We start from the raw sequence: 26,004 nt of genomic DNA, 5'->3' as shown, positions 1-26,004 counted from the left end.
GAGGACCCGCACCTATGGACAAGAGTGGGGTTTCAATCCTGTGGTAAATATATACAATGATATTAGCTAATCCTCAAAACTATTGTAAAAATGAGACATTAGCCAGTATATCCTTATATGAAGGACATACCTGAGCCCTCACACCACGCCAAGGTTTCTCATGTGATGCGGGACCTAACCACTAACCTTTTTTACCTGGCCAGATACATAGAACCAGGAACCAGATATACAGCAGCCTAAGGTCCAACTTGCAGACTGCTCCCCAGTCGCCTCCAGTGTGAACTAGCCACACATACAATGGGAGGGGGCAGACAGGTTACAAGCCCCACCCTTGCTGGTCTATATATAGCAGGCCTCACAGGTGAAACCCCCAACGCTACCCAATAAGATAAAAGGGCGCATTGGTATAAGCCTTAAAAGACGCTTGCCGGCTTATATTTGCATGGACATGGCTATAGCAGGAAACTCAACCCCAAGTGTAGTTGTGCACCTTCGCTGGGGTGGAGGTCCTGCACTTGTCACCCGTTGCTAAGGGCGATATCCCCAGCAAAAATTGCATACAATGGAGGATGCCTGCAGACGGTCACAAGTACCACAATCACATCCTGACACCTGATAAACGTGTATGTGGATGCATACAACATGACTAACTTTAAACAAAAAAACAAAACCACGTAGTCTCAAGGTGATAACAGGTGCTCAACCCCAAGTGCAATTGAGCACACATACAATGGGGTAGAGGACCCGCACCTGCAAGGTTATGTACATGAGATGAAAAATCCAGGTTGGGAATATGTATTAAATGGGATAACTCAACATGGAATGACTGACATGGAAAAGGAATTTTAGTTAAAGGGGTACTCCGGTGAAAACCTTTTTTTTCTTTTAAATCAACTAGTGGCAGAAAGTTAAACATATTTGTAAATTACTTCTATTAAGAAAATCTTAATCCTTCCAGTACTTATTAGCTGCTGAATGCTACAGAGGAAATTCCTTTCTTTTTGGAACATTGATGACATCACGAGCACAGTGCTCTCTGCTGACATCTCTGTCCATTTTAGCAACCGTGCATAGCAGATGTTTGCTAAGGGCAGCATGGTGGCTCAGTGGTTAGCACTGCTGCCTTGCAGTGCTGGGGACTTGGGTTCAAATCCCACCATGGACAACAATAAATAAAGTGTTATTATTATTATAATAACATCAGCAGAGAGAACTGTGCTCGTGATGTCATCAGAGAGCATTCCAAAAAGAAAAGAATTTCCTCTGTAGTCTGCATTCAGCAGCTAATAAGTACTGGAAGGATTAAGATTTTTTAATAGAAGTAATTTACAAATATGTTTAACTTTCTGCCACCAGTTGATTTAAAAGAAAAAAGGTTTTCACCGGAGTACCCCTTTAACAGTAAATTTAACTGTAGTGACCAGTGTCAGGCAGCTGCTGCCAAGGCAAATAAAAGTATGGGGTATATTAAAAGGGGCATAGATGCCCATGACAAGGAAATAGTGTTACAACCATACAAATCACTTGTCAGGCTACTCATGGAATACTGTGTACAGTACTGGCCACCAGTGTACCAAAAAGATATAGTGGAGCTGGAGAGGGTTAAAAGATGGACAACCAGAGTAATAAGGGGAATGGGAGGACTACAGTACCCAGAAAGATTATCAACATTATGGTTATATAGTGTAGAAAAAAAGACATCTTAGGGGTGAACTAAGTATTAATATATCAGGGGACAGTACAGAGATCTCTCCAATGATCTATTTGTACCCAGGACTGTATCTATAACAAGGGGGCATCTTCTATGTCTGGATAAAAGAAGGTTTCTACACCAGCACAGATGTTTTTTTTTTTTTTACTGTAAGATCAGTGAGACAGTGGAATTCTCTTCTGAAGGCATTTGTGGAGAGGAATAACATTACAGGTTATGGATATGAGATTTATGGGGATAGGATGTTGATTAGGGATTTATTCTGCCATATTTGGAGTCAGGAAGGAATTGTTCCCCTAGTATGGGGCAATTGGCATCTGCCTCATGAGGTTTTTTTTTGGCTTCCTCTGGATCAACATAGTAGGGACACAATAGGAATACAGGTTAAACTTGATGGACTTTTTTCAACCTTATGAATTATGATACTATCTGTGATACATTTGTGTTTGTGTCTGGAGAAATATCTGAATAGTCTGTATTGAATGAATTTTATTGTTTTAGATTAGGAGATACGAAGAACTACATCTTGGAGTGACATTTGAAGCAGCAATACTATGCAATATTTCTCAAGGACTGTATTACTATTGGACCTTTTTGAAATACGATGGCACTGTTATTCCTTTACCACCTCATATTGACAATAAAAAGCAAACGATTACATTGCCAGCATTTTCCCTAGATTATGGGAACTATACAGCACTATCTCGGGTAGGTACACTATGTAACTGCATAATAGGCTTCTAGTGACATGATACTTCTTTCTGATTAACTGAACATTGCAATGGATCACTTAGTATATATTGCATGACCTCATTATGCAGCAGAAAACATTTTATCTATTATATTAATTGCAGTTTAATCTTTCAGGTTCAAATAGTTGGAAATGTGGTTTACAGCAATTACACGGTGCCAGTGGAAGTTCAGCCCAGTGATCCAGTCAGCGTGATTGCAAATGGGCATCATTTTTTCATCGATAAAACCACCGTTGAATATTTTACATTAAATGGGACACCATCTTTTGACCCAGATAATCCTGGAGCTCATTTAAGGTAGATAAACAAATGCATTTCTAAATATAGAAAGTGTCTTGATACTTCCATTATGCAATAAACTCTTTGCATATTTACAGACTTTATTTATTTGTACATTCCTATCCTTAATTTAATCTCAAATTTAGACATTTTTAGTGTGGGTGGGGTACGATGTGTATTAAAGGGATATTACAGAGAATTTTTTTTTTTCAAATCCACTGATGCCAAAGTCACACAGATTTAATTACTTTCAGTTCCATTTTCAAGAATTAGTTAATAAGAGTAATTTATAAAAACATTTCTAGGACCAATGGATGTGATTTTTATCCCTTTTGTTCGTAGCACCCTTTTAATTATGATTATAGTTATGATTAACCCCTTAAGGAGGCAGCCCATTTGGGCCTTAAAGGGGTATTCCGCCCCTAGACATCTTATCCCCTATCCAAAGGATAGGGGATAAGATGTCAGATCGCCGCGGTGCCACTGCTGGGGACCCCCGGGATCCCCGCTGCGGCACCCCGCTATCATTACAGCACAGAGCGAGTTCACTCTGTGCGTAATGACGGGCGATACGGGGACGGAGCAGCGTGACGTCATGGCGCCGCCCCTCGTGACATCACGGCCTGTCCCCTTAATGCAAGTCTATGGGAGGGGGCGTGATGACCGCCACGCCCCCTCCCATAGACTTGTATTGAAAGGGGCGGGTCGTCACATCACGAGGGGCGGAGCCGTGACGTAACGATGCTCCGGCCCCTGTACCGCCCATCATTACGTGCAGAGCGAACTCGCTCTGTGCTGTAATGATAGCGCGGTGCCGCAGCGAGGATCCCGTGGGTCCCCAGCAGCGGGACTGCGGCGATCTGACATCTTATCCCCTATCCTTTGGATAGGGGATAAGATGTCTAGGGGCGGAATATCCCTTTTAAGGACGCAGACAATTTACATTTACATTTTTACGTTTTCGATTTTTCCTCCTCGCCTTCGAAAAATCTTTTATATTTTCATACACAGACTAGTATAGGGCTTGTGTGGTGAAATTAAAAAGAAAACCACAATTTTGCTAATTTTGGATGGTTTTGTTTTCACGCCGTACAACTTACGGTAAAAATGACATGTGTTCTTTATTATTTGGGTCAATGTGATTAAAATGATACCCATGATAACATACTTTTCTATTACTGTTGCGCTTAAAAAAAAATCGCAAACTTTTTAACCAAATTAGTACGTTTAAAATCCCCCTATTTTGAAGACCTATAACTTTTTCATTTTTCCGTATAAGTGGCGGTATGAGGGCTAATTTTTTGCGCCATGATCTGTACTTTTTATTTATACCATATTTGCTTATATAGAACTTTTAATCCATTTTTTATTAAAAAAATGGGGATAAAATGTTATAAAAAACATCTATTTTGGACTTTTTTTATTTTTACGTTCACGAAGTTCACCGTACGGTATCATTAACATTTTATTTTAATAGTATCTTTATGCAAGAAGAAAATGTCTGCACTCGCCACTTAACTTCAAAGAAAATTCGGACTTTATTCAGCATAGCAGCAATGTCCATAGAAAACTCAAAAAATACACCCAGGTTAGCAAGGAGGGGGAGCAGCTAGCGGCTCTGCGGCCGAAGTGTTAAGTAACTACAGCACCGTTTCTCGTCTGTGACGCTTCTTCCGGATGAGAAACGGTGCTGTAGTTCCTTAACACTTCGTCCGCAGAGCCGCTAACTGCTCCCCCTCCCTGATCACCTGGGTGTATTTTTTGAATTTTCTATGGACATTGCTGCTATGCTGAATAAAGTCCGAATTTTCTTTGAAGTTAAGTGGTGAGTGCAGACATTTTCTTCTTGCATAAAGATACCGTTGTACATGCTTGCTACTACTGTCTAGCTCCCCAAGACTTCTTACTACACCTAGGAACTATCTGTAGCTTCCTTTAGCTCATTGTGCACAGCTCAGTTTATAGGTGTTTGCAGTGCCCATCCTATTCTTGTGCTTTTCTATTTTATTTTAATAGTTCAGATATTTACGCACGCGGCGATACCAAATATGTATATCAAATATTTTTTTAACACTTTTTGGGGGTGAAATAGGGAAAATGGGACAATTTACGTTTTTATTGGGGGAGGGGGTTTTTCAATTTTTTTTTACTCTTACTTTTATTTTTACACTTTAATAGTCCCCATAGGGGACTATTTATAGCAATCACTCGATTGCTAATCCTGTTCAGTGCACAGGACACAGTATAGGACACAGCACTGATTAGCATTATCGGTCATCTTCTGCTCTGGTCTGTGGGAAGGCAGATCAGAGCAGAAGACGCCGGGAAGGCAACGGAGCCAGGTGAGAGGACCTCTGTCTGCCGTGCTGGATGATCGAATCGCCACAGCAGCGCTGTGGGCGATCCAATCATCCATTTTAGTGACCGCGATACTGCAGATGCCGTGATCTGTATTGATCACGGCATCTGAGGGGTTAATGGCGGACATCCGTGGGACTGCGGGTGTCCACCATTACGGGCGGTTACCTGGCTGCGATTAGCAGCCAGGACCTGCCGTGCATGATCCGGGCATCGCTCCGATGCTTGCGGTTAAGCTTAAAACATAAATGTACGTCCTGGTGCGTTAAGTACCACCTCACCAGGACGTACATTTACAGCGCTCGTCGTTAAAGGGGTACTCTGGTGGAAAACTTTTTTTTTTTTTATCAACTGGTGCCAGAAAGTTAAACAGATTTGCAAATTACTGCTATAAAAAAAATCTTAATCCTTCCAGTACTTATTAGCTTCTGAATACTACAGAGGAAATTCTTTTCTTTTTGGAACACAGAGCTCTCTGCTGACATCATGGCCACAGTGCTCTCTGCTGACATCTCTGTCCACTTTAAAAACTATCCAGAGTAGGAAAAAATCCCCATAGAAAACATATGCTGCTCTAGACAGTTCCTAAATTGGACAGAGATGTCAGCAGAGAGCACTGTGGTCATGATGTCAGCAGAGAGCTATGTGTTCCAAAAAGAAAATAATTTCCTCTTTAGTATTCAGCAGCTAATTAGTACTGGAAGAAATAAGTTTTTTTAATAGAATTAATTTACAAATCTGTTTAACTTTCTTGCACCAGTTTTCCAGTGGAGTACCCCTTTAAATATATCATCCAGCTAGGCTTTTGGGGAGTTATGTGCTTAAATGTATCAACTATTATTGTATGCTTTACCCTCATTAAACACATATGTATGGTATATGGGACAAGCCTCCTTTTTATATTTCTTTACTTTATGACAAATCTGTTTTCATGTTTTAAAGGTTCCATTGGAGCTGTACTGCAATGTCTATTCATGAGTATTCATGCTTTGACTCAAGTGTGTCAAATTTGCTTCATAGCACTGATGCTGTTATGACCTTCCCAATGGCTTGGCTCAATGACAGATGTGATCAGTTTCATTTCACTTTAATTGTGTCTAATGGAGATCGCAAATCTTCAAGTGCTGAAACATTTTTATCTATCAGTTACAACACAAACTTTAGGTAAGTAATGCTAGAAGCACATGTGTACATACATTTTTTTTATCAAGGGCTTTATTACACAGCCCTACTCCCACTCGATATGAGCGACGGTTTCCTAGGTGGATGTTTGTTTACCAAGCCTATTACACTTCTCAGTATTGGGCGTCCAGGGACACACAGTCACTGGTCCATGTGTGCTGCCCTTTAATTTGTCAGCTGTCAGCCACACGTGCCCTATTACAGTACGGATGTACAGCCAACCAACACTGATTCTTTAACTTGTCAAAACTGCAGTCAGCTGACCATCAAGCGTTTGCTCATTTGTCAGCTGATCGCTGGCCCTGTTACATAGGACAGGTATTGGCCTATTTGTCTGATAATTGCCCTGTGTAATAAGGCCCTTAGGCCATGCAGAAGCTAAATAAATATCTCCTGTAGTATGAATTGTTCACCCTGTTTTCTGCATGCGTGAGCTTAAATCTGAGTGAATGGACCAAACCATTCTTACTGGATTTCCCACTGGCACATAAGTCACCTAGTCAGATAAACCGAACCTTGCACAAGCCTACCCCTACATCACTTCTCTACTTCGGCTACCAGGCAGTATTAGCAGGTTTTCAACTTGCTTGTAACATGAACCCGATTTCTAATAGCATAGATGACTGACATGGCATAGATAGCATAGATGACAAGAGACATGGCAGAAAACATAGAATAATAATTCTTTGTTATTGGATTTTATAGAATTATTATTAAGTAACTAATTATTTTTGTCACTTTTAACAAAAATTCTATTTTTTTTATACAGTTAAAAATAATGGGGGGGGGGGGGGGGCAGGGGATTTATCAAAATCTGTGCAGAGGAAAAGTTGACCAATTGCCCATAGCAACCAATTAAATTTTTAAGAAGGTCTCCTGAAAATCAAAGAAGTGATCTGAATGGTTGATATAAGCAGCAGCTCCACTTTTCTTCTATACAAGATTTGATAAATCTTCCTCTATTCTTAACCGATACTGCATAAAGCAGTTATATTTAAATTTTTTTTTTAGTAATGATTTTTTTTAAATAGATTGTTATTAGAGTATAACCTCATCATCTGTATTGCTATTTTTTTTTTTTTGTCTCAGGTCAATTGAAATGACATGTATAGAATGTAGAGGGCTTTTTATTAACTGGAACCAACAGTTTTCAGTGAAGGCTGTTTGTGCAGACTGCAGTGACCCAAGTGATATATCGTATCAATGGAATCTATACTTGATCAATGGAACAGAAACCAGCACACCAGACAGTAAGATTTTGCCTTCAGCCCCTAATTGCTTCTAGCAGGCTAAAAATAGGATCGGTTACCAAATGTTCTGTGTGGTAGTATTATGTTTATTGTGGTGATACCTCTGCCAGTTCTCACAACTCCACCTTTTTACAAACTAGAAATACGATACTCATATGGTTTAATCTCACTTATTTAGTGCAAAATAAGAAAATGGGTAAAATGAATAATGTAAGAACACCAAAACACTTGAAAGAGAGAGGAAAAATGAGAAGGGAAGATATGAGCAGAGTGATGAACAAAGGCTGGATTTGAACTACAGACTCTCTGCCAAGAAATATTGCTGTAAGCGCCAACTAAATCATTCGACACTATGGCCGCTCGGACATGTCCAGAATTTAAAGGGGTTATCCACTATTGGGTGATTTTAGAAAGTACCTGCCAGACAGCAATGGACATGCTTATGAAGGATCACCATAAAACACCGTAAAACTTTGGCTATCCTTTTGTGAACTGGCTATTTCCTGTTGGAGTTTATTTGCTTAAACTACAAATTCCATAATTCCTTGTTTATAAGGTCACTTTTCTCCCTTCCACACATCAGCCACCCCACCCATTGAAACACACCTGTGATCCTTTCCATGCTATAGACCAGTGTTTTCTGACCAGGGTGCCTTCAGCTGTTGTAAGACTACAATTATTCTCCCTGGCTCCACCCATTGAAGCAAAAGCAGCCTCCTTCTGAACACCTGACTAGTGATGTAATGTCTCAGGTCACATTGCAACCTGGGAAAACCTGAGACGCCAAAAGGCACAAAAAATTTTTTTTGTGGTTGCCTGTCGGTGTGAAAATGCACACGTAGGTACCAGAAAAAGCAATTGCTCTTTCCAAGCAGTTTTCGGCCGTATGCGGTTTCCCGACCGTAGGCAAAAACGCGGTTGACCATGTTTTTGCCTGCGGTCGGGAAACCGCATACGGCCGAAAACGCAGGCGACCAGAGGCTGCGGTTCACTCCGGTCGGCTCATAGACATGCATTAAATACGGTTCCCGAATACGGCTGAGTGCGGGCGCCGCGATTAAGCCCCCCCCCCCCCTCCCAACCGTATTCGGGAACCGTAAGTACAAAATGTGGTGTGAAAGCACCCTAAGATTGGAAGTAGCAGCAACAAAGGTGGTGGTAGAAGTAGCTGCATCTGCAGTAGTACAATGTAAGTACCGCAGTAAGTACTGGAGGGGAGATCTGTGCTTACGCATGCCCAGTAGTAGTAGTGAACTGGTGGTAGTTTGGACAGCAGAGTTGGTGGACTGGTGGTATTTGTAGAGAGTTGACTGCAGGTGTGGTGGACTAGAGGTAATAGTAGCCTTTAGATAGCAGGGGTAGTGGTGGTGATACCGTAATATTTGGTTATGAGCCCAAAATCTGGACTAGAAACGCTTTTTATGCATAGCACTATATTAAATAAATGTTCTAATCTTTACTTTGGAAGTCAACTCTTATCCTTCCATTGGAGAAGTGCCCTGATCTATGTCCATTTTTTTCAGTATGAAGCCCCACTCGAAATATTTAAGTTATGAGGACAACACATAGGATCTACTGCATGTGGATGAGGCCTGGCTACTGGGCAAATGGCTGGGACTGAGAGCTGCTGTCTCAACAGCAGCATGGTTTTGTTGAGATTGTGCGACATTTGGATTGTCCCATGTGGTCTTGCGATGTCAGTTCATGTGCTTACGTAGAGCAATAGTTCCTACAGTTGGGCCCGGGCCACGTCTTACTGTTTGCTTTATGTTCCAGCACTGAGCTTGTTTTTCCTCTGGGAAGGTACAGAAGATTTCCCACAAGGCAGCGTACCATACACCACCACCTGACTGTGTCACTTCTCTTGAAGGCTTTGTTTCTAGAGCATACATGTACAAATAAAATGTCCCCAATGCCTGCTCCTAGGTTGTCTGATACATTTTGCAGATGTTCTGGCCCTACCTAAGCTTGGCTCTTACATAAAAGCTGAATTTCCTCACTCAACTATCCTAATCACTATCCTTCTCCTTAGCACCCATGGTCCTGTTCAAAGAAACAGTAGGGTCTCACTAGGAGGGGGCAGCAAAGACAGAGATGATGGAAGGGACAGGCTAGGAAGGCTTCTTTTACTGTGGTACATGACTATAGAGGAGACGGAATTCACGGATACCTGGCTCGATGTCAAATTTCAGACTCTTTTTCCTCCTGAGATTGAGAATGAGCCATAATGGCTGTATTCTCCAAAATAACACATCCTGTGGAGGAGATGGACAACGTTGGCTTGCTGGTTCTGCTACTTCTACCAGCCACATGGCGGCTGCTGCTGCTTGTAGTGGACCTGGCATGTGGATTCTATTACTTATCCTGGACCTGGGCAAAAAATGTGGGATATAGGTTGGCATGAATGGATGAATTGAAAAATGGGGAATGAATATAGAGAAAAAGAAGAGAAAAAAAAAGATGGCAGAAGGGAAAAGGAATGATAGATAGAAGATAAACGATGATAGAAAGTATTTGGTAATTATGGTACACATATAATTAGATGTCATTTCCTCTTAGTGTTGTTGTACGGTCTCAAACAGGAAAATATGCTTAGGCTTCGTCTAGTCCATAAATACCATTCTGATTAATTCCATACTGTTTTTTCTGTTTATCCATCACTTATATGTATAATGTAATGCATGCAAGCCCTGGTATAAATTACTGAGCTGATGTAGTATACATAAAATATGTTTTTTACAGTTCCATTTTGTCGATTGAAAGAAAGTATGGGAGCTCCAAGTGCACTTAGTGAAAACGTACTCGAAAATAAAACATCTACAACAGTGCCGACCTTACAGATTACATTAAGTACAGTTTACCCTACATCTGTTGATGCAGAAAAGCAAGTTACAGAACATTTGCTTGAATCAACTTATTTACCAAAAATTACATTTGGTAATACAGAAAGCACGGAATCAGTACATGATATGTACATGATGAAGATCTCAGAATCAAATCTTGATCTTCTAGAGGAAGGATCTTCAGGCGGTAGAGATATCATGGGCCGAGGGTCAACAATGCATAAGTCAAGTGATTCAGGTCTAAATGACAAAGGTAATTTACTAAAAAGTGACTTCAAAATATATATCATACTTATTAAAAAGTATATTTATGTATAGTTATAGCTATTTAAAATTTTAAGTAGATTTTCAGTAGATTTTCCTGCCCTCTTTAGTCCTATAGAGAAAGATCCTCTGTTGGAGTGGCACATTGCCCCATTTTACATTGTAGGATTCCATATAACACTATAAATTGAAAGATAAATGCCATCCATATGAATATATATGGAAAATACAAATTTGGGGCTCGCACAAAAATTTTCAACTTATAAATAGTTATTAAATCCCCCCCCCTCCCCCTTCATTAGAGATGAGCGAACTTACAGTAAATTCGATTCGTCACAAACTTCTCGGCTCGGCAGTTGATGACTTATCCTGCTTAAATTAGTTCAGCCTTCTGGTGCTCCGGTGGGCTGAAAAAGGTGGATACATTCCTAGAAAAGAGTCTCCTAGGACTGTATCCATCTTTTCCAGCCCACCGGAGCACCTGAAAGCTGAACTAATTTATGCAGGATAAGTCATCAACTGCCGAGCCGAGAAGTTTGTGACGAATCGAATTTACTGTAAGTTTGCTCATCTCTACCCTTCATGTTTAGTAGTACATTCCAGTACCATCAGTAATTACCAAAGTAATAAAGAATCAACAATTTTCCCACCTGGATAATTTAGATTGGTCAATGAGGTGTATTTACATATCTTTTATCATCATTATATGTGTTTTATATAGTTTTATACTGTAACTAGAACAATAATCTGATAAGTATGTAATTGCTATTTTATGCTTAATATTATCAATAAATAAATATACACTTTTTGTACTAAACACCAGAACTGGATACTTATGATATGAGTGGCTTCATAAGTGGAGATGGAGAAGGAGGGAATCTATTAAGAAATGATACCAAAGATCAGACACCTAATGGTGAGTTAAGGAACATTTGACAGAACTGTATTAAGGACAAGGGAGGCAGTGAAGCATTTTTATACACTTTTTTGTGTGCTGGTAATGTGTAGGAGCACCAAATTTTATAAATGGTCGCAGGGCATGTGATAAATTTTGTGCATGTATTTGCGCCTTTTCTTGTGCTATTTCACAAAAAGTCTAAGTTGATAAATTCATTACCACTGCATAAGAGTAACCTCAACAGCTGGTCTGTACACACTTTAAAAAAAAAAATAAATGTTTTTACCAAAAAGGCACAAAAATAGAGGTGCAGCGCTGTGCCAAATGTGAGTCAAATCTATACACAAAAACAGCTCTAAAGAAAATGATAAATGTCCTCCAAGGTGTTGTGATTGTTGCTTCCATGAATTTCTTTAACACCTTTTGGCTAAGTTTCTACTTGTTTTTTTTGTGTGTGCGTTCCCCCCCCCCCCCCCCCCCCAAAAAAAAGCCAAAACGGCCCCCATGGCATTTTTACATTGAAAAAATGCTGCAGCAAGATGTTAGCTGTAAATCAATGAGGAATCGAAATTTTTTTTTTCCACTTTGCATTTTTCAGTTTGGTGGGGTTTTTTTTTTAATCCTTTTGGCGTTTTTTCACTCTTTTTCAGCTACTTTGCAGTTTTGCTAAGGCGCACCATGTTGAGCCTATGGTGTTTTTTTCCCCTGAAATCATGGCGTTTTTCTCCCATAGAAGTCTATGGAAGTAAAAAACGCCAAGTAAAACATGTGGTTTTTAACTTTGCTGTTTTTGCAGGCGGGTTTTATTATTTTTTGGACTTTCCCAAAAAAGTGATGGAGATACCTTTTTTAATAAATTTTCGTAGGGTACCATTAAAAAAAAAGATACAGTAGTGATGGAAAAAATTGTATCTACCGAAATTTTTCTTTTTTATAATGAAATTTTAATGAATTTTTTAAACAGGGATCAATTTATGTGGGCAGGCAGGGCACAAAAAATGTAGCCGACAATAATAAAAATGTAGTGTGTGTGTGTTTTTCCCTTTTTTTTCCCTTTATTTTTTATTTCTTTTTAGGTAGTACTACTACTCCCAGCCTGAAACACACTGTTCCATGATGGGAGTAGTAGTACCTGTACTAATTGACAGATTGCCCCGGATCCCTTGCAATCCTCCTGTATAATGTATAGATGCAGCTGGCTGCTCTTCTATGGTCCCCTGCACTGCCGTATATATACACCTATTCATATTTCCCGCAGAGAGCGGTGATTGGCTAGATGGTTCCAGCCAATCACAACTCTCTGTGGGAAAAATGAACAGGTGTATATATATATATATATATATATATATATATATATATACATCAGTGCAGGGGACCAGAGAAGAGCGGACAGCCACATTTATACATTATACAGGAGGATCACAGCGGGTGTCAGGAGTGACATCCACTGTGATCTTTCCTTAACTGCAGGTACTATTGCTCCCAACATGGAGCACACTCTGCTCATTGCTGGGAGCTGTAGTACCTGCATTAATAAACAGATCGCAACAGGTGTCAAAAGTTACACTTGCTGCGATCTGTCTATTAATGCAGGTACCACAGCTCCCAGCATAGAGCAGTGTGTGTTCCATGTTGGGAATAGTAGTACCTGCAGTTAAGGAAAGATAACAGCGAGTGTCACTCCTGACACCTGATGCGATCATCCTATCTATTGTAGAGATGCGGAGCGGCTTTCTCCTGCGCTCTGCATCTCTGCACTATACTCCGGCGGCTAGTGATATGAATAGAACATCATTCATTCATATTTCCCGCTGAGAGCGGGGATTGGCTGCCACCATCTGGCCAATCCCCACTCTGGGCGTAAAATATGAATGAGTGATATGAATTTCTATTCACATCACTGGCCGGCCCGTAGTACAGAGCAGAGATGCGAGCGCTGTATAGAGCCACTCAGCATCTCTGCTCTATTATGGACGATCGCATGGGGTGTCAGGAGTGACACCCGGAGCGATATTTCTATTAGTACAGGTACTACTATTCACATCATGGAGCAGTCTGTTCCATGCTGGGAGTAGTAGTACTACCTAAAAAATAGAGAGAAAAAAAGTGAAACACACACACACTTTCTTAAAAATTTATAAAAATTTTGTTATACATTTTTTTTATTTCATTAAATAATTTTTTTCCCATCACTACCACATCCTTTTATTTATTTATTTATTTATTTTTTTGGTACCCAACATATTTTGAAAAAAATGACAAAGGGGCCAAAAATGCAATTTCCACTCAAAGGCTAAAAAACGCAAGAAAAAAACGCCAAACACAGGAAAGTGCTGTGGATTTTTTTCTGGTGTTTTTTCGCTTGCATTTTTTCTCTTGCATTTTTTGGGGCCACAAAAAAACCAAGTAGAAACATGGCCTTAGGATTTGTCTATTTTTGTCTTAAGGGGCTATTTGGGTTTTTATAATGATGGCCCATCCTCCAGACCACCAATATTAGATGAGCATGTTCCAACATGTTCCAACTTCTGGCACCCCCACTGAGCAGCTGTTTAAATGGTGCACGTGTGAGGCCAATGTTTTCAGATAAAACCAACATTATCTTAGACAAAGAATCACACAGCATATCAGATTAAATATAGATGCCAGTCTCTCTTTAAACCCTTGGCAACACGTGCACAGAGGAAAATTATATAAAGTTGTGCTTGTTCCATGCTTCTTCTTTTTTGGTACCCAACAAATTTTGAAAAAATGTCAAAGGGGCCAAAAATGCAATTTCCACTCAAAGGTAAAAAAAAACACCAGGAAAAAACACAAGAAAAAACTTCTTCCATGGTCCCAATTGTATTGTATCACGGAACAATGATAAAGCTGGGATTGGAGATAACATTTGAAATAAAGAGGAAATAAAAATTATTAAATTGGGGAACTATACTGCACAATATTAAAGGGGTTGTTGGAACAAAGTCTTCGTGCTCGGGCTGAGAAAAAAAAACGAAAAAACAAACAAACTTATGTTCACCTACCCTGCTTCCCTGCTGCATTCATTCCAGCAGTGCCTGATCATGGCTGAGCACTTCCTGCTTTTGATAACATTGGTGGTAGTGGTGACCCTCCTCGGGTGCTTCCTAGGTGATGAAACAAAAGCATAAAGGTCTGCTCAGCCGGGACCAGGCTGACATCGGGGGATGGTATAATTTTTTTCTTCATTTATTCCCCAGATTGAGCCCAGATACAAAGAGATTATCTGTTTACGGCCCCTTTAACCCCTTCTCCTACTTGCATTTTATCAATTAAGTCAAATATATAACATTTCTATTTTTAACAGATTTTGACACACATTTATTTGGTAATATTGTGGAAGGTATTGGAGGTTCTGGAACAAGGACTGAAAGTAAGTTAACTTTTTTTTACGATTCCGTACAATTTTAGGTCATATTGAGGATAATTTTTTGAATTCCTTTCTTTTTTAAGGTGAATTAGGTGACTTTGATCTTACACATGGCTTTTCAGATGGAGATACTGCTACAAATACTGGTGATAACTTTGTGGATCTGACAGATACAACACCACATATTTTACCTATGGTTCACTGGTTAAAACTGCCAATTGGTCCTGAAATATTTAGCAGCTATACTACTTCAGGTATGATATTAGCGACTTGAAATGTTAATCTTTGCTCTCTCATATGTCAGGAATAATCTATATTGCTTGTTGACTAAGTCCTCAATCACCTCTGTTTTGAAGGCTTTGTTTGGGGACTTCACCATTTACCACAGAAAAACAAAGCTGGACTGTCCGTTGCACAATGGACACCAATAAATCTCATTGACTATAATGGCATTCATTGGCTTTCTGTCTGGTGTCTGTTTACTTAGCAGGATTCAAGGGGACATAAGTACTATTCACATCAGTTCCTGCTATTTAACAGATTCTACAAAGGAGCTCCAACTCAGATGTGAACATAGCCAAAGATTTTTCTGTCATTCCAGAAAATGTTTAATATGTTATAGAGACATATCAAAAGTTTTGATTGGCCAGGGCCTGAGTGTTCAGACCCCCAGCGATTGAGAGATAAAGATGGACTCTATGGCTAGGCTCACACAGTTTTTTTTCAGGTGTATCGCATTTGTGTGGAAAAGGAAAATGCATAGGTAAAAAAAAAAATATGGCCGCATTTTTACAGCTTTGAAAATAAGTGATGTTTCATTTATTTACTAAGTGGCTGTATTTTTTACATATTGTGTGCACACACCGCCGCTTTACCAGACTTACATAGAGCACATTAATGTTAAAAATGCAGATGCAATTTTGCGGATACATTTTTTCCAAAGGAAATATGCCTGAAAAACACTGTGCAAACATAGTCTATGTCTCATAAAGCAAGTCTATGGGAACAACTCGCTCAGAGTAGCCTAGGACAAATTTTTTTTCCCCTGACAAGTACACTTGGAAAAATGAATAACATGTTAAAATGAATAGCAAAACACGTCCATAAAATAACCAAATGTACTGGAGAATGTATGTCCGGCACCGCAAATATAGGGACTGCAGTAGATGGTGTCAATACGGTTTTAGACGTACCAATGAAGCATGCATGTGACGGTTCTCCGAGTGGAGGTGCAGTGTTCCCAAAGGTAATAGTAGACAGATATGGCACAATGGAGATAGAATGGAAACTGCACTCACCACAATCTTGGTCAGATTACAGTGTCTTTATTGCAGCGTGTACATCATAAAATCTTCAGACGCTAGCTTCTGGTACAAACGTGCACAGGGAGCTGGAGATGGACACAGGGAGGGGGCGTGCAGGGGGCGACAACTAGTTTTGTGCACGTGGGCGCTTCCTCTGGCTCGCACTGACGCATTAAGCATCTAGGGGAGGTACTTATGGAACAAGGGAGTGAAGTTGCCGTGGCAACATAAACAGGTGAGTGAACATAAAACAACTTATTTAAAAACAATGCTTATGTAAATAGCCATAAGAAATCTCAATCTACACAGACCTGAGAGGCATAGTTATGAGAGAAAGGCACCCATTTTGTTTTTTTCCATTAAGCCCCAGTGGTCCAATTGCATTAAAGTGAATAATCCACCGGGCTTCTTTCTTAAGTAAAGATAGCAAACATACAAAAAAAACAGGTCCAGGCGCAACCGCTTGGTTTCAAATAGGAGATGGTGCACTTGAATTTTTTTACACCAAAAGAAATTTAATACAGTGAAAAGATAAATACTGGCCACAACATAACGCGTTTCAGGGCATACAACGCCCCTTCCTCAGATGTGTAAAAATGGCAAGACTACTATGCAATGAGAGGCTCTGCTGTTCCTTTTGTTCACACATGTCACGATGCCGGCTGGCAGGAGGTGGATCCTCTGTGCCAGAGAGGGATTGGCGTGGACCGTGCTAGTGGACCGGTTCTAAGTCACTACTGGTGTTCACCAGAGCCCGCCGCAAAGCGGGATGGTCTTGCTGCGGCGGTAGTAACCAGGTCGTATCCACTAGCAACGGCTCAACCTCTCTGACTGCTGAAGATAGGCGCGGTACAAGGGAGTAGACAAAAGCAAGGTCGGACGTAGCAGAAGGTCGGGGCAGGCAGAAAGGATCGTAGTCAGGGGCAACGGCAGGAGGTCTGGAACACAGGCTAAGAACACACAAGGGAACGCTTTCACTGGCACAAGGGCAACAAGATCCGGCGAGGGAGTGCAGGGGAAGTGAGGTATACATAGGGAGTGCACAGGTGAACACACTAATTGGAACCACTGCGCCAATCAGTGGCGCAGTGGCCCTTTAAATCGCAGAGACCCGGCGCGCGCGCGCCCTAGGGAGCGGGGCCGCGCGCGCCGGGACAGGACCGAGGGAGAGCGAGTCAGGTACGGAAGCCGGGGTGCGCATCGCGAGCGGGCGCCACCCGCATCGCGAATCGCATCCCGGCTGGAGGCGGTATCGCAGCGCACCCGGTCAGTGGATCTGACCGGGGCGCTGCCGTAGCGAGGATGTTGCGAGCGCTCCGGGGAGGAGCGGGGACCCGGAGCGCTCGGCGTAACAGTACCCCCCCCTTGGGTCTCCCCCTCTTCTTGGACCCTGAGAACCTGAGGACCAGACTTTTATCTAGGATATTGTCCTCAGGTTCCCAGGATCTCTCTTCAGGGCCACAGCCCTCCCAGTCAACCAAAAAAAAGGTTTTTCCTCTGACCTTTTTGGAGGCCAGTATCTCCTTTACAGGAAAGATGTCCGAAGAACCGGAGACAGGAGTGGGAGAAATAAGTTTAGGAGAGAAACGGTTGATGATGAGTGGTTTAAGAAGAGAGACATGAAAGGCATTAGGAGTACGAAGAGAAGGAGGAAGAAGAAGTTTGTAAGAGACAGGATTAATTTGGCACAAGATTTTGAAAGGACCAAGATAGCGTGGTCCCAATTTGTAACTGGGAACACGGAAGCGGACATATTTAGCGGAGAGCCATACCTTGTCTCCGGGAGAAAAAATGGGGGGAGCTCTTCTTTTCTTATCGGCAAACTTTTTCATGCGCGAAGAAGCCTGTAAGAGAGAATTTTGGGTCTCTTTCCATATGGTGGAAAGATCACGAGTTATTTCATCCACCGCGGGCAAACCAGAGGGCAAGGGAGTAGGGAGGGGGGGAAGAGGGTGACGGCCGTACACCACGAAAAATGGGGATTTGGAAGAAGATTCAGAGACTCTGAAGTTGTACGAGAATTCGGCCCATGGTAGAAGATCTGCCCAGTCATCCTGGCGGGAGGAAACAAAATGCCGTAAATAATCACCCAGGACCTGGTTAATTCTTTCTACTTGCCCATTGGATTGAGGATGATAAGCAGAAGAAAATTTTAATTTAATCTTGAGTTGTTTACAGAGAGCCCTCCAGAATTTTGACACGAATTGGACGCCTCTATCCGAGACGATCTGCGTGGGCAACCCGTGAAGACGAAAAATGTGTACAAAAAATTGTTTTGCCAACTGAGGCGCTGAAGGAAGTCCAGGAAGAGGAATAAAATGTGCCATCTTAGAAAATCGATCAACGACCACCCAAACAACAGTGTTGCCACGGGATGGGGGTAAGTCTGTAATAAAGTCCATACCAATCAGAGACCAAGGCTGTTCGGGGACAGGCAGAGGATGAAGGAGACCAGCAGGCTTCTGGCGAGGAGTCTTATCCCGGGCACAGATAGTGCAGGCCCGCACAAAATCAACAACATCCGTCTCCAGAGTCGGCCACCAATAGAAACGAGAGATGAGTTGCAAGGATTTCTTGATACCCGCATGGCCTGCGAGATGGGAGGAGTGACCCCATTTGAGGATTCCGAGGCGTTGGCGTGGAGAGACGAAGGTCTTCCCTGGAGGAGTTTGCCTGATGGAGGCTGGAGAGGTGTAGATCAAGCAGTCAGGAGGAATGATGTGTTGCGGAGAGAGCTCTACTTCCGAGGCATCCGAGGAACGAGAGAGAGCATCGGCCCTAATGTTCTTGTCGGCAGGGCGAAAGTGAATTTCAAAATTAAACCGGGCAAAGAACAGAGACCACCTGGCCTGGCGAGGGTTCAGCCGTTGGGCAGACTGGAGATAGGAGAGATTCTTGTGATCGGTGTAAATAATAACTGGAAATTTTGATCCCTCCAGCAGATGCCTCCATTCCTCAAGTGCTAATTTAATGGCCAGTAGCTCTCGATCCCCGATGGAGTAGTTCCTCTCCGCCGGAGAGAAGGTCCTAGAAAAAAAACCACAAGTAACAGCATGCCCAGAAGAATTTTTTTGTAGAAGAACCGCTCCAGCTCCTACTGAGGAGGCATCAACCTCCAATAGGAAGGGTTTAGATGGGTCAGGTCTGGAGAGCACGGGAGCAGAAGAAAAGGCAGACTTGAGCCGTTTAAAGGCGTCTTCCGCTTGAGGAGGCCATGACTTAGGATTGGCATTCTTCTTGGTTAAAGCCACGATAGGAGCCACAATGGTGGAAAAATGTGGAATAAATTGTCTGTAATAATTGGCGAACCCCAAAAAACGTTGGATAGCACGGAGTCCGGAGGGGCGTGGCCAATCTAAGACGGCAGAGAGTTTGTCTGGGTCCATTTGTAGTCCCTGGCCAACTTGCATAGCCTCCACGGCGGGAGGCACAGGAACGGATTGCAGAGGACCAGAGGAGAGAGGAGCCGGGGAGAAAAAACGCCTCGTGCGAACAAAGTCCATATCCTGGCGGAGCTCCTGACGCCTTTCGGAAAAACGCATGTCAATGCGAGTGGCTAGATGAATGAGTTCATGTAGGTTAGCAGGAATTTCTCGTGCGGCCAGAACATCTTTAATGTTGCTGGATAGGCCTTTTTTAAAGGTCGCGCAGAGGGCCTCATCATTCCAGGACAATTCGGAAGCAAGAGTACGGAATTGTATGGCGTACTCGCCAACGGAAGAATTACCCTGGACCAGGTTCAGCAGGGCAGTCTCAGCAGAAGAGGCTCGGGCAGGTTCCTCAAAGACACTTCGAATTTCCGAGAAGAAGGAGTGTACAGAGGCAGTGACGGGGTCATTGCGGTCCCAGAGCGGTGTGGCCCATGACAGAGCTTTTCCAGACAGAAGGCTGACTACGAAAGCCACCTTAGACCTTTCAGTAGGAAACTGGTCCGACATCATCTCCAAGTGCAGGGAACATTGTGAAAGAAAGCCACGGCAAAACTTAGAGTCCCCATCAAATTTATCCGGCAAGGATAGTCGTAGGCTGGAAGCGGCCACTCGCTGCGGAGGAGGTGCAGGAGCTGGCGGAGGAGATGATTGCTGAAGCTGTGGTAGTAGCTGCTGAAGCATCACGGTCAGTTGAGACAGCTGATGGCCTTGTTGCGCTATCTGTTGTGACTGCTGGGCGACCACCGTGGTGAGGTCGGCGACAACTGGCAGAGGAACTTCAGCGGGATCCATGGCCGGATCTACTGTCACGATGCCGGCTGGCAGGAGGTGGATCCTCTGTGCCAGAGAGGGATTGGCGTGGACCGTGCTAGTGGACCGGTTCTAAGTCACTACTGGTGTTCACCAGAGCCCGCCGCAAAGCGGGATGGTCTTGATGTGGCGGTAGTAACCAGGTCGTATCCACTAGCAACGGCTCAACCTCTCTGACTGCTGAAGATAGGCGCGGTACAAGGGAGTAGACAAAAGCAAGGTCGGACGTAGCAGAAGGTCGGGGCAGGCAGCAAGGATCGTAGTCAGGGGCAACGGCAGGAGGTCTGGAACACAGGTTAAGAACACACAAGGGAACGCTTTCACTAGGCACAAGGGCAACAAGATCCGGCGAGGGAGTGCAGGGGAAGTGAGGTATACATAGGGAGTGCACAGGTGAACACACTAATTGGAACCACTGCGCCAATCAGTGGCATAGTGGCCCTTTAAATCGCAGAGACCCGGCGCGCGCGCGCCCTAGGGAGCGGGGCCGCGCGCGCCGGGACAGGACCGAGGGAGAGCGAGTCAGGTACGGAAGCCGGGGTGCGCATCGCGAGCGGGCGCCACCCGCATCGCAAATCGCATCTCGGCTGGAGGCGGTATCGCAGCGCACCCGGTCAGTGGATCTGACTGGGGCGCTGCCATAGCGAGGATGTTGCGAGCGCTCCGGGGAGGAGCGGGGACCCGGAGCGCTCGGCGTAACAACACATAGATACTGCACATCTTTCTTAAGTAAGACCTGGTGCCTGTCTTCTCCATTGGACAGGATACTGATTCTTTTCAATCCTGCAAATGATGTATGATGTACACGCTGCAATAAAGACACTGTAATCCGAACAAGATAGTGGTGAGTGCGTTTTCCATTCTATCTCCATTGTGCCATATACGTCCATAAAATAGCAACAAAATATGTCTGCATTTTTTATCTAATAGTGTAATAGTCTAATAGTGAAGCCTATTAAAAAGTGGCCACCAGTGCACACACTGTTTAAAAAAGTCTAGTATTCTGTAATCCATGTCCTATTAATTTCAATGGGAATCCATGATCCCTCGTGTGGATCAACATTAGTATTATTATTATTTTCAGCTAATGCACGTTCAAATCGGCAGCATAGCAAACTATACTGTAATTATATATTTGCAAAAATAGAAAAAAATATGCATATGTATCATCAATGAGATAAAGTGAGAACTTGGCCTTAGTTGGTTCCCTCAGGAGACCACATTTTTGCAGCTCTATCTCTGCACTTTCCAGTCTTCAATATTAGGAGATATCAAGATCACATGGTCTATTTTCTAATTTTCTCAGCAACAAAAATGCTAAAAACAAGGGGGAACCTGTTGTCCTCATAGATGTGTGGTGGCGAGGTGTGTAGTGCAGGGCAGATGTTGTTACCATATGGGCAGATGGCATTAACCTTTTGTATTGGTGATGCCAGGGCATGGTTTAGCCTACAACCACATGAAGGTATACTGCTGGATTCTGGGCTAGGCACTGGGGCAATAAAGACTCCAACGCCAAGTTACGGACAACGGTAGCTTTACTGAGGGTAGACAGTTGGTAAAGTCTATACGGTTCAGCCAGGGCCCAAGGAGGTGACCAGTGATGCTGAGACCTTAAGGGCTTGCTGGGACTTGTAATAGGACTGGCCAATTGAATGCAGACCATGCTGACTTGACAGATGACAGGGACTGACTTGACTTGACTCTGTGACTTTAGCTTACTTGACTTGATGATTAGTGTTGCTCGCGAATATTCGCAATTTGAATATTATTCGCGAATATCGCATATTCGCGAATTCGCGAATTTCGCGAATATAGCGCTATATATTCGTAATTACGAATATATATATTTTTTTTCTTACAGTACACATCACAGTGATCATCCCTCTCTGCTTCCAGCTTGTGTGGTGTAAAGAAGGCTCTAATACTACTGTGTGAGACTGGCGCGCGGAAATTCGCATATGCGAAAATTAGCATATGCGAATTTTCGCATATGCGAATTTTCGCGTGTACTAATTTTGTATATGCTAATTTTCCCATGTGTTAATTTTCGCATACGTGAATTTTCGCATGTGCGAAAATAAAACGAGAATATAACGAATATGCGAATATTCGCGAATATATGACGAATATTCGTCCATATATTCGCGAATATTCGCGAATTCGAATATGGCCTATGCCGCTCAACACTATTGATGATGGCTGCAAGACTGGACTTTGAGGTCACCAACACTCTGGACACACACACTAGGCAGGACTGCACTGGACCTTAGCAGAAGAGCAGACTCAAAGAGAGAAAGGCTTATATGGGGGAGACTAGCAGGGAGACCATTGGTCACTCTTGGGATCATCTGGTCACTGGTACCTCCTGGGTAACGATCACATGACATATCACATGGTATAACTCTTAAAGCAACATTACACTTTATAACACTTTACATGGTAAAACATATTTACAATGGGGGGGGGGGGGGGCCTAAGGGACACTGAAGGAGGCTGCCTGACAGGACAGCAGGAGCACGGGGTAACACCTCCCATCCTGGATACCACATATGTGACAAACTTTTGAGATGAGACACATTTTATGTATACATTTGTGACTCTTCTCCTTTTCATACTGCCTATGCCTGTTTTCTACAATAAGTACAATAAGCTTGACATCTACTCATAGCTGTCATAGGTTTCAAAGTCTGATGCATGGAGATTAAGAAATATGTACCAAATGTATTAAGAGGGGTGTACCTCTTAATTTGGGCAGATCTTGCTCCAAAGGATAGGGGATAAGTTGTCAGATCGCCGGGGTCCCGCTGCTGGGGAGCCCGGGATCGCCGCTGTGGCACCCCGCTGTCATTACTGCACAGAGTGAGTTCGCTCTGTGCGTAATGATGGGCGATACATGGGACGGAGCAGCGTGACGTCATGGCTCCGCCCCTCGTGACATTACGGCTCGCCCCCTTAATACAAGTCTATGGCAGGGGCATGATGACTGCCACGCCCCCTTTCATAGACTCGTATTGAGGGGGGCAGGCCGTGACGTCACGGGGGGGGGGGGGGGGCTTGGCCGTGACGTAACGATGCTCCGGCCCCTGTACTGCCCATCATTGCGTGCAGAGCGAACTCGCTCTGTGCAGTAATGACAGCGGGGTGCCGCAGCGGCAATCCAGGGGGTGCACAGCAGCGGGACCGCGGCGATCTGACATCTTATCCCCTATCCTTTGGATAGGGGATAAGATGTCTAGGGGCAGAGTACCCCTTTAATATGTTCCCTTCTTTCAATCATAAATTACTGCTATGTATATTACTTGGATATAATATGTCTTACGATCAAGGTACCTACAGTCATGGCCGTCAATGTATTTCTCACAGAAAAGGATTGCAGTAACACATGTTTTGCTATACACATGTTTTTTTCACCTTTGTGTGTATTGGAACTAAACCAAAAAAGGAGGAAAAAAGCAAGTTGGTCATAATGTCACACCAAACTCCAAAAATGGGCTGAACAAAATTATTGTCACCCTTTCAAAATTGTGGAAAAATAAGATTGTTTCAAGCATGTGATGCTCCTTTAAACTCACCTGGGGCAAGTAACAGGTGTGGGCAATATAAAAAAATCCCACCTGAAAGCAGATAAAAAGGAGAGAAGTTCACTTAGTCTTTGCATGTCTGTGTGTGCCACACTAAGCATGGATAACAGAAAGAGGAGAAGAGAACTGTCTGAGGACTTGAGAACAAAAATTGTGAAAAAATATCAACAATCTCAAGGTTACAAGTCCATCTCCAGAGATCTAGATTTGCCTTTGTCCATAGTGCGCAACATTATTAAGAAGTTTGCAACACATGGCACAGTAGCTAATCTCCCTGGGCATGGACGGAAGAGAAAAATTGATGAAAGGTGTCAACGCAGGATAATCCGGGTGGTGGATAAGCAACCCCAAACAAGTTCCAAAGATTTTAAAGCTGTCTTGCAGGCTCAGGGAGCATCAGTGTGAACTATCCGTCAACATTTAAATGAAATGAAGCGCTATGGCAGCAGACCCAGGAGGACCCCACTACTGACACAGACACATAAAAAAGCAAGACTTCATTTTGCCAAAATGAACTTGAGTAAGACAAAATCCTTCTGTGAAAACGTCTTGTGGACAGATGAGACCAAGATAGAACTTTTTGGTAAAGCACATCATTCTACTGTTTACCGAAAAGGAATGAGGCCTACAAAGAGAAGAACACAGTACCTACAGTGAAAAAGACAAAGTAAAGAACACAGTAACTACAGTGAAATGTGGTGGAGGTTTAATGATGTTTTGTGGTTGTCTTGCCACCTCTGGCACTGGGTGCCTTGAATGTGTGCAAGGCACCATGAAATCTGAGGATTACCAACGGATTTGGGGTCGCACTGTACAGCCCAGTGTCTGAAAGCTGAGTTTGCGTCCAAGATCAGCAGGACAATGACCCCAAACAAACATCAAAAAGCACCCAGAAATGAATGGCAACAAAGCGCTGGAGAGTTCTGAAGTGCCCAGCAAGGAGTCCAGATCTAAATCCCATTGAACACCTGTGAAGAGATCTTAAAATTGCTGTTGGGAAAAGGCTCCCTTCCATTAAGAGAGAACTGGAGCAGTTTGCAAAGGAAGAGTGGTCCAACATGCCGGCTGAGAGGTGTAAGAAGCTTATTGATGGTTATAGGAAGTGACTGATTTCAGTTATTTTTTACAAAGGGTGTTCAACCAAATATTAAGTTAAGGGTACCAATAATTTTGTCCAGCCCATTTTTGAAGTTTGGTGTAACATTATGTCCAGTTAGCTTTTTTTCCTCCCTTTTTGGTTTAGTTCCAATACACAAATAGGGAATAAACATGTGTATAGCAAAATTCGTGTTACTGCAATCCTTTTCTGTGAGAAATACTTCCTTTTCTTGAAAAATTTCAGGGGTGCCAACATTTACGGGCATGACTGTATCTGTTTTAAAATGCTGTTTGACATTTTATCAAAAACAGGAATTGCTACTAATTATTTTTTATCAGGTATTTCTTCTCAGACCATTACAGTCAAACCCTTTCTTTTGAAGCCTAGCAAGATGTATATGCTGGATGTCACTTTGGGTGAGTATCTTCCTCGAGGATATTAAGACATTCAGGATTAAAATATGTTGTCATCAAGATGGAAACAAAGAATAATTTGTTTGTAAATCCTATAAATCAAGAGTGCAAGCACTGTTTTTTATCATTTAATATTTTTTTCAGTTTTTATGTACAGAATAATATATTGTATAATTTTGTATTCCCCACAATTTTTAAGATGTCTTCTTGCCTTTATAGCATGGAAATGTTTATTTTAGGGTGTGTTCCTAAATTCATTTTTTTATGCAGTTTTTCAATCCAAAACCAGGAATGATATTAACGATAAGATGTCGTAATCTTTTCGTATATATGTCCACCTTTCAGTAGCGTTGCTTTGGGGGGGGGGGGCACACTGGGTGATGCCCCCTGGAGGAGTGACACCCTGATTGACCCAGTGCTATCCAACCCAGCACA

General features: G+C 42.7%; 1 protein-coding gene across 5 annotated transcripts in view; it reads left to right on the top strand.

Annotated features, from left to right (window-relative positions):
* PKD1L1 (polycystin 1 like 1, transient receptor potential channel interacting) overlaps positions 1 to 26,004 on the top strand; it is a 329,432-nt gene that overhangs the window by 93,666 nt on the left and 209,762 nt on the right. For 4 of the 5 annotated variants that reach the window (XM_056520283.1, XM_056520285.1, XM_056520287.1 and 1 more), the window contains 9 exons: positions 2,213 to 2,419; positions 2,579 to 2,760; positions 6,043 to 6,264; positions 7,372 to 7,532; positions 10,275 to 10,628; positions 11,463 to 11,555; positions 14,866 to 14,931; positions 15,012 to 15,182; positions 25,495 to 25,572. In XM_056520283.1, coding sequence (XP_056376258.1) covers positions 2,213 to 2,419; positions 2,579 to 2,760; positions 6,043 to 6,264; positions 7,372 to 7,532; positions 10,275 to 10,628; positions 11,463 to 11,555; positions 14,866 to 14,931; positions 15,012 to 15,182; positions 25,495 to 25,572 — 1,534 coding nt within the window. The remainder of the gene's footprint in view (positions 1 to 2,212; positions 2,420 to 2,578; positions 2,761 to 6,042; positions 6,265 to 7,371; positions 7,533 to 10,274; positions 10,629 to 11,462; positions 11,556 to 14,865; positions 14,932 to 15,011; positions 15,183 to 25,494; positions 25,573 to 26,004) is intronic. The other variant, XM_056520284.1, reaches the window with a different exon arrangement.

This window comes from Hyla sarda, chromosome 5 (genome assembly GCF_029499605.1).
Source record: "Hyla sarda isolate aHylSar1 chromosome 5, aHylSar1.hap1, whole genome shotgun sequence".
NCBI lineage: Eukaryota > Metazoa > Chordata > Amphibia > Anura > Hylidae > Hyla > Hyla sarda.
Note: the sequence above shows the minus strand (reverse complement) of the source record. Positions and strands in the feature narration are given on the sequence as shown.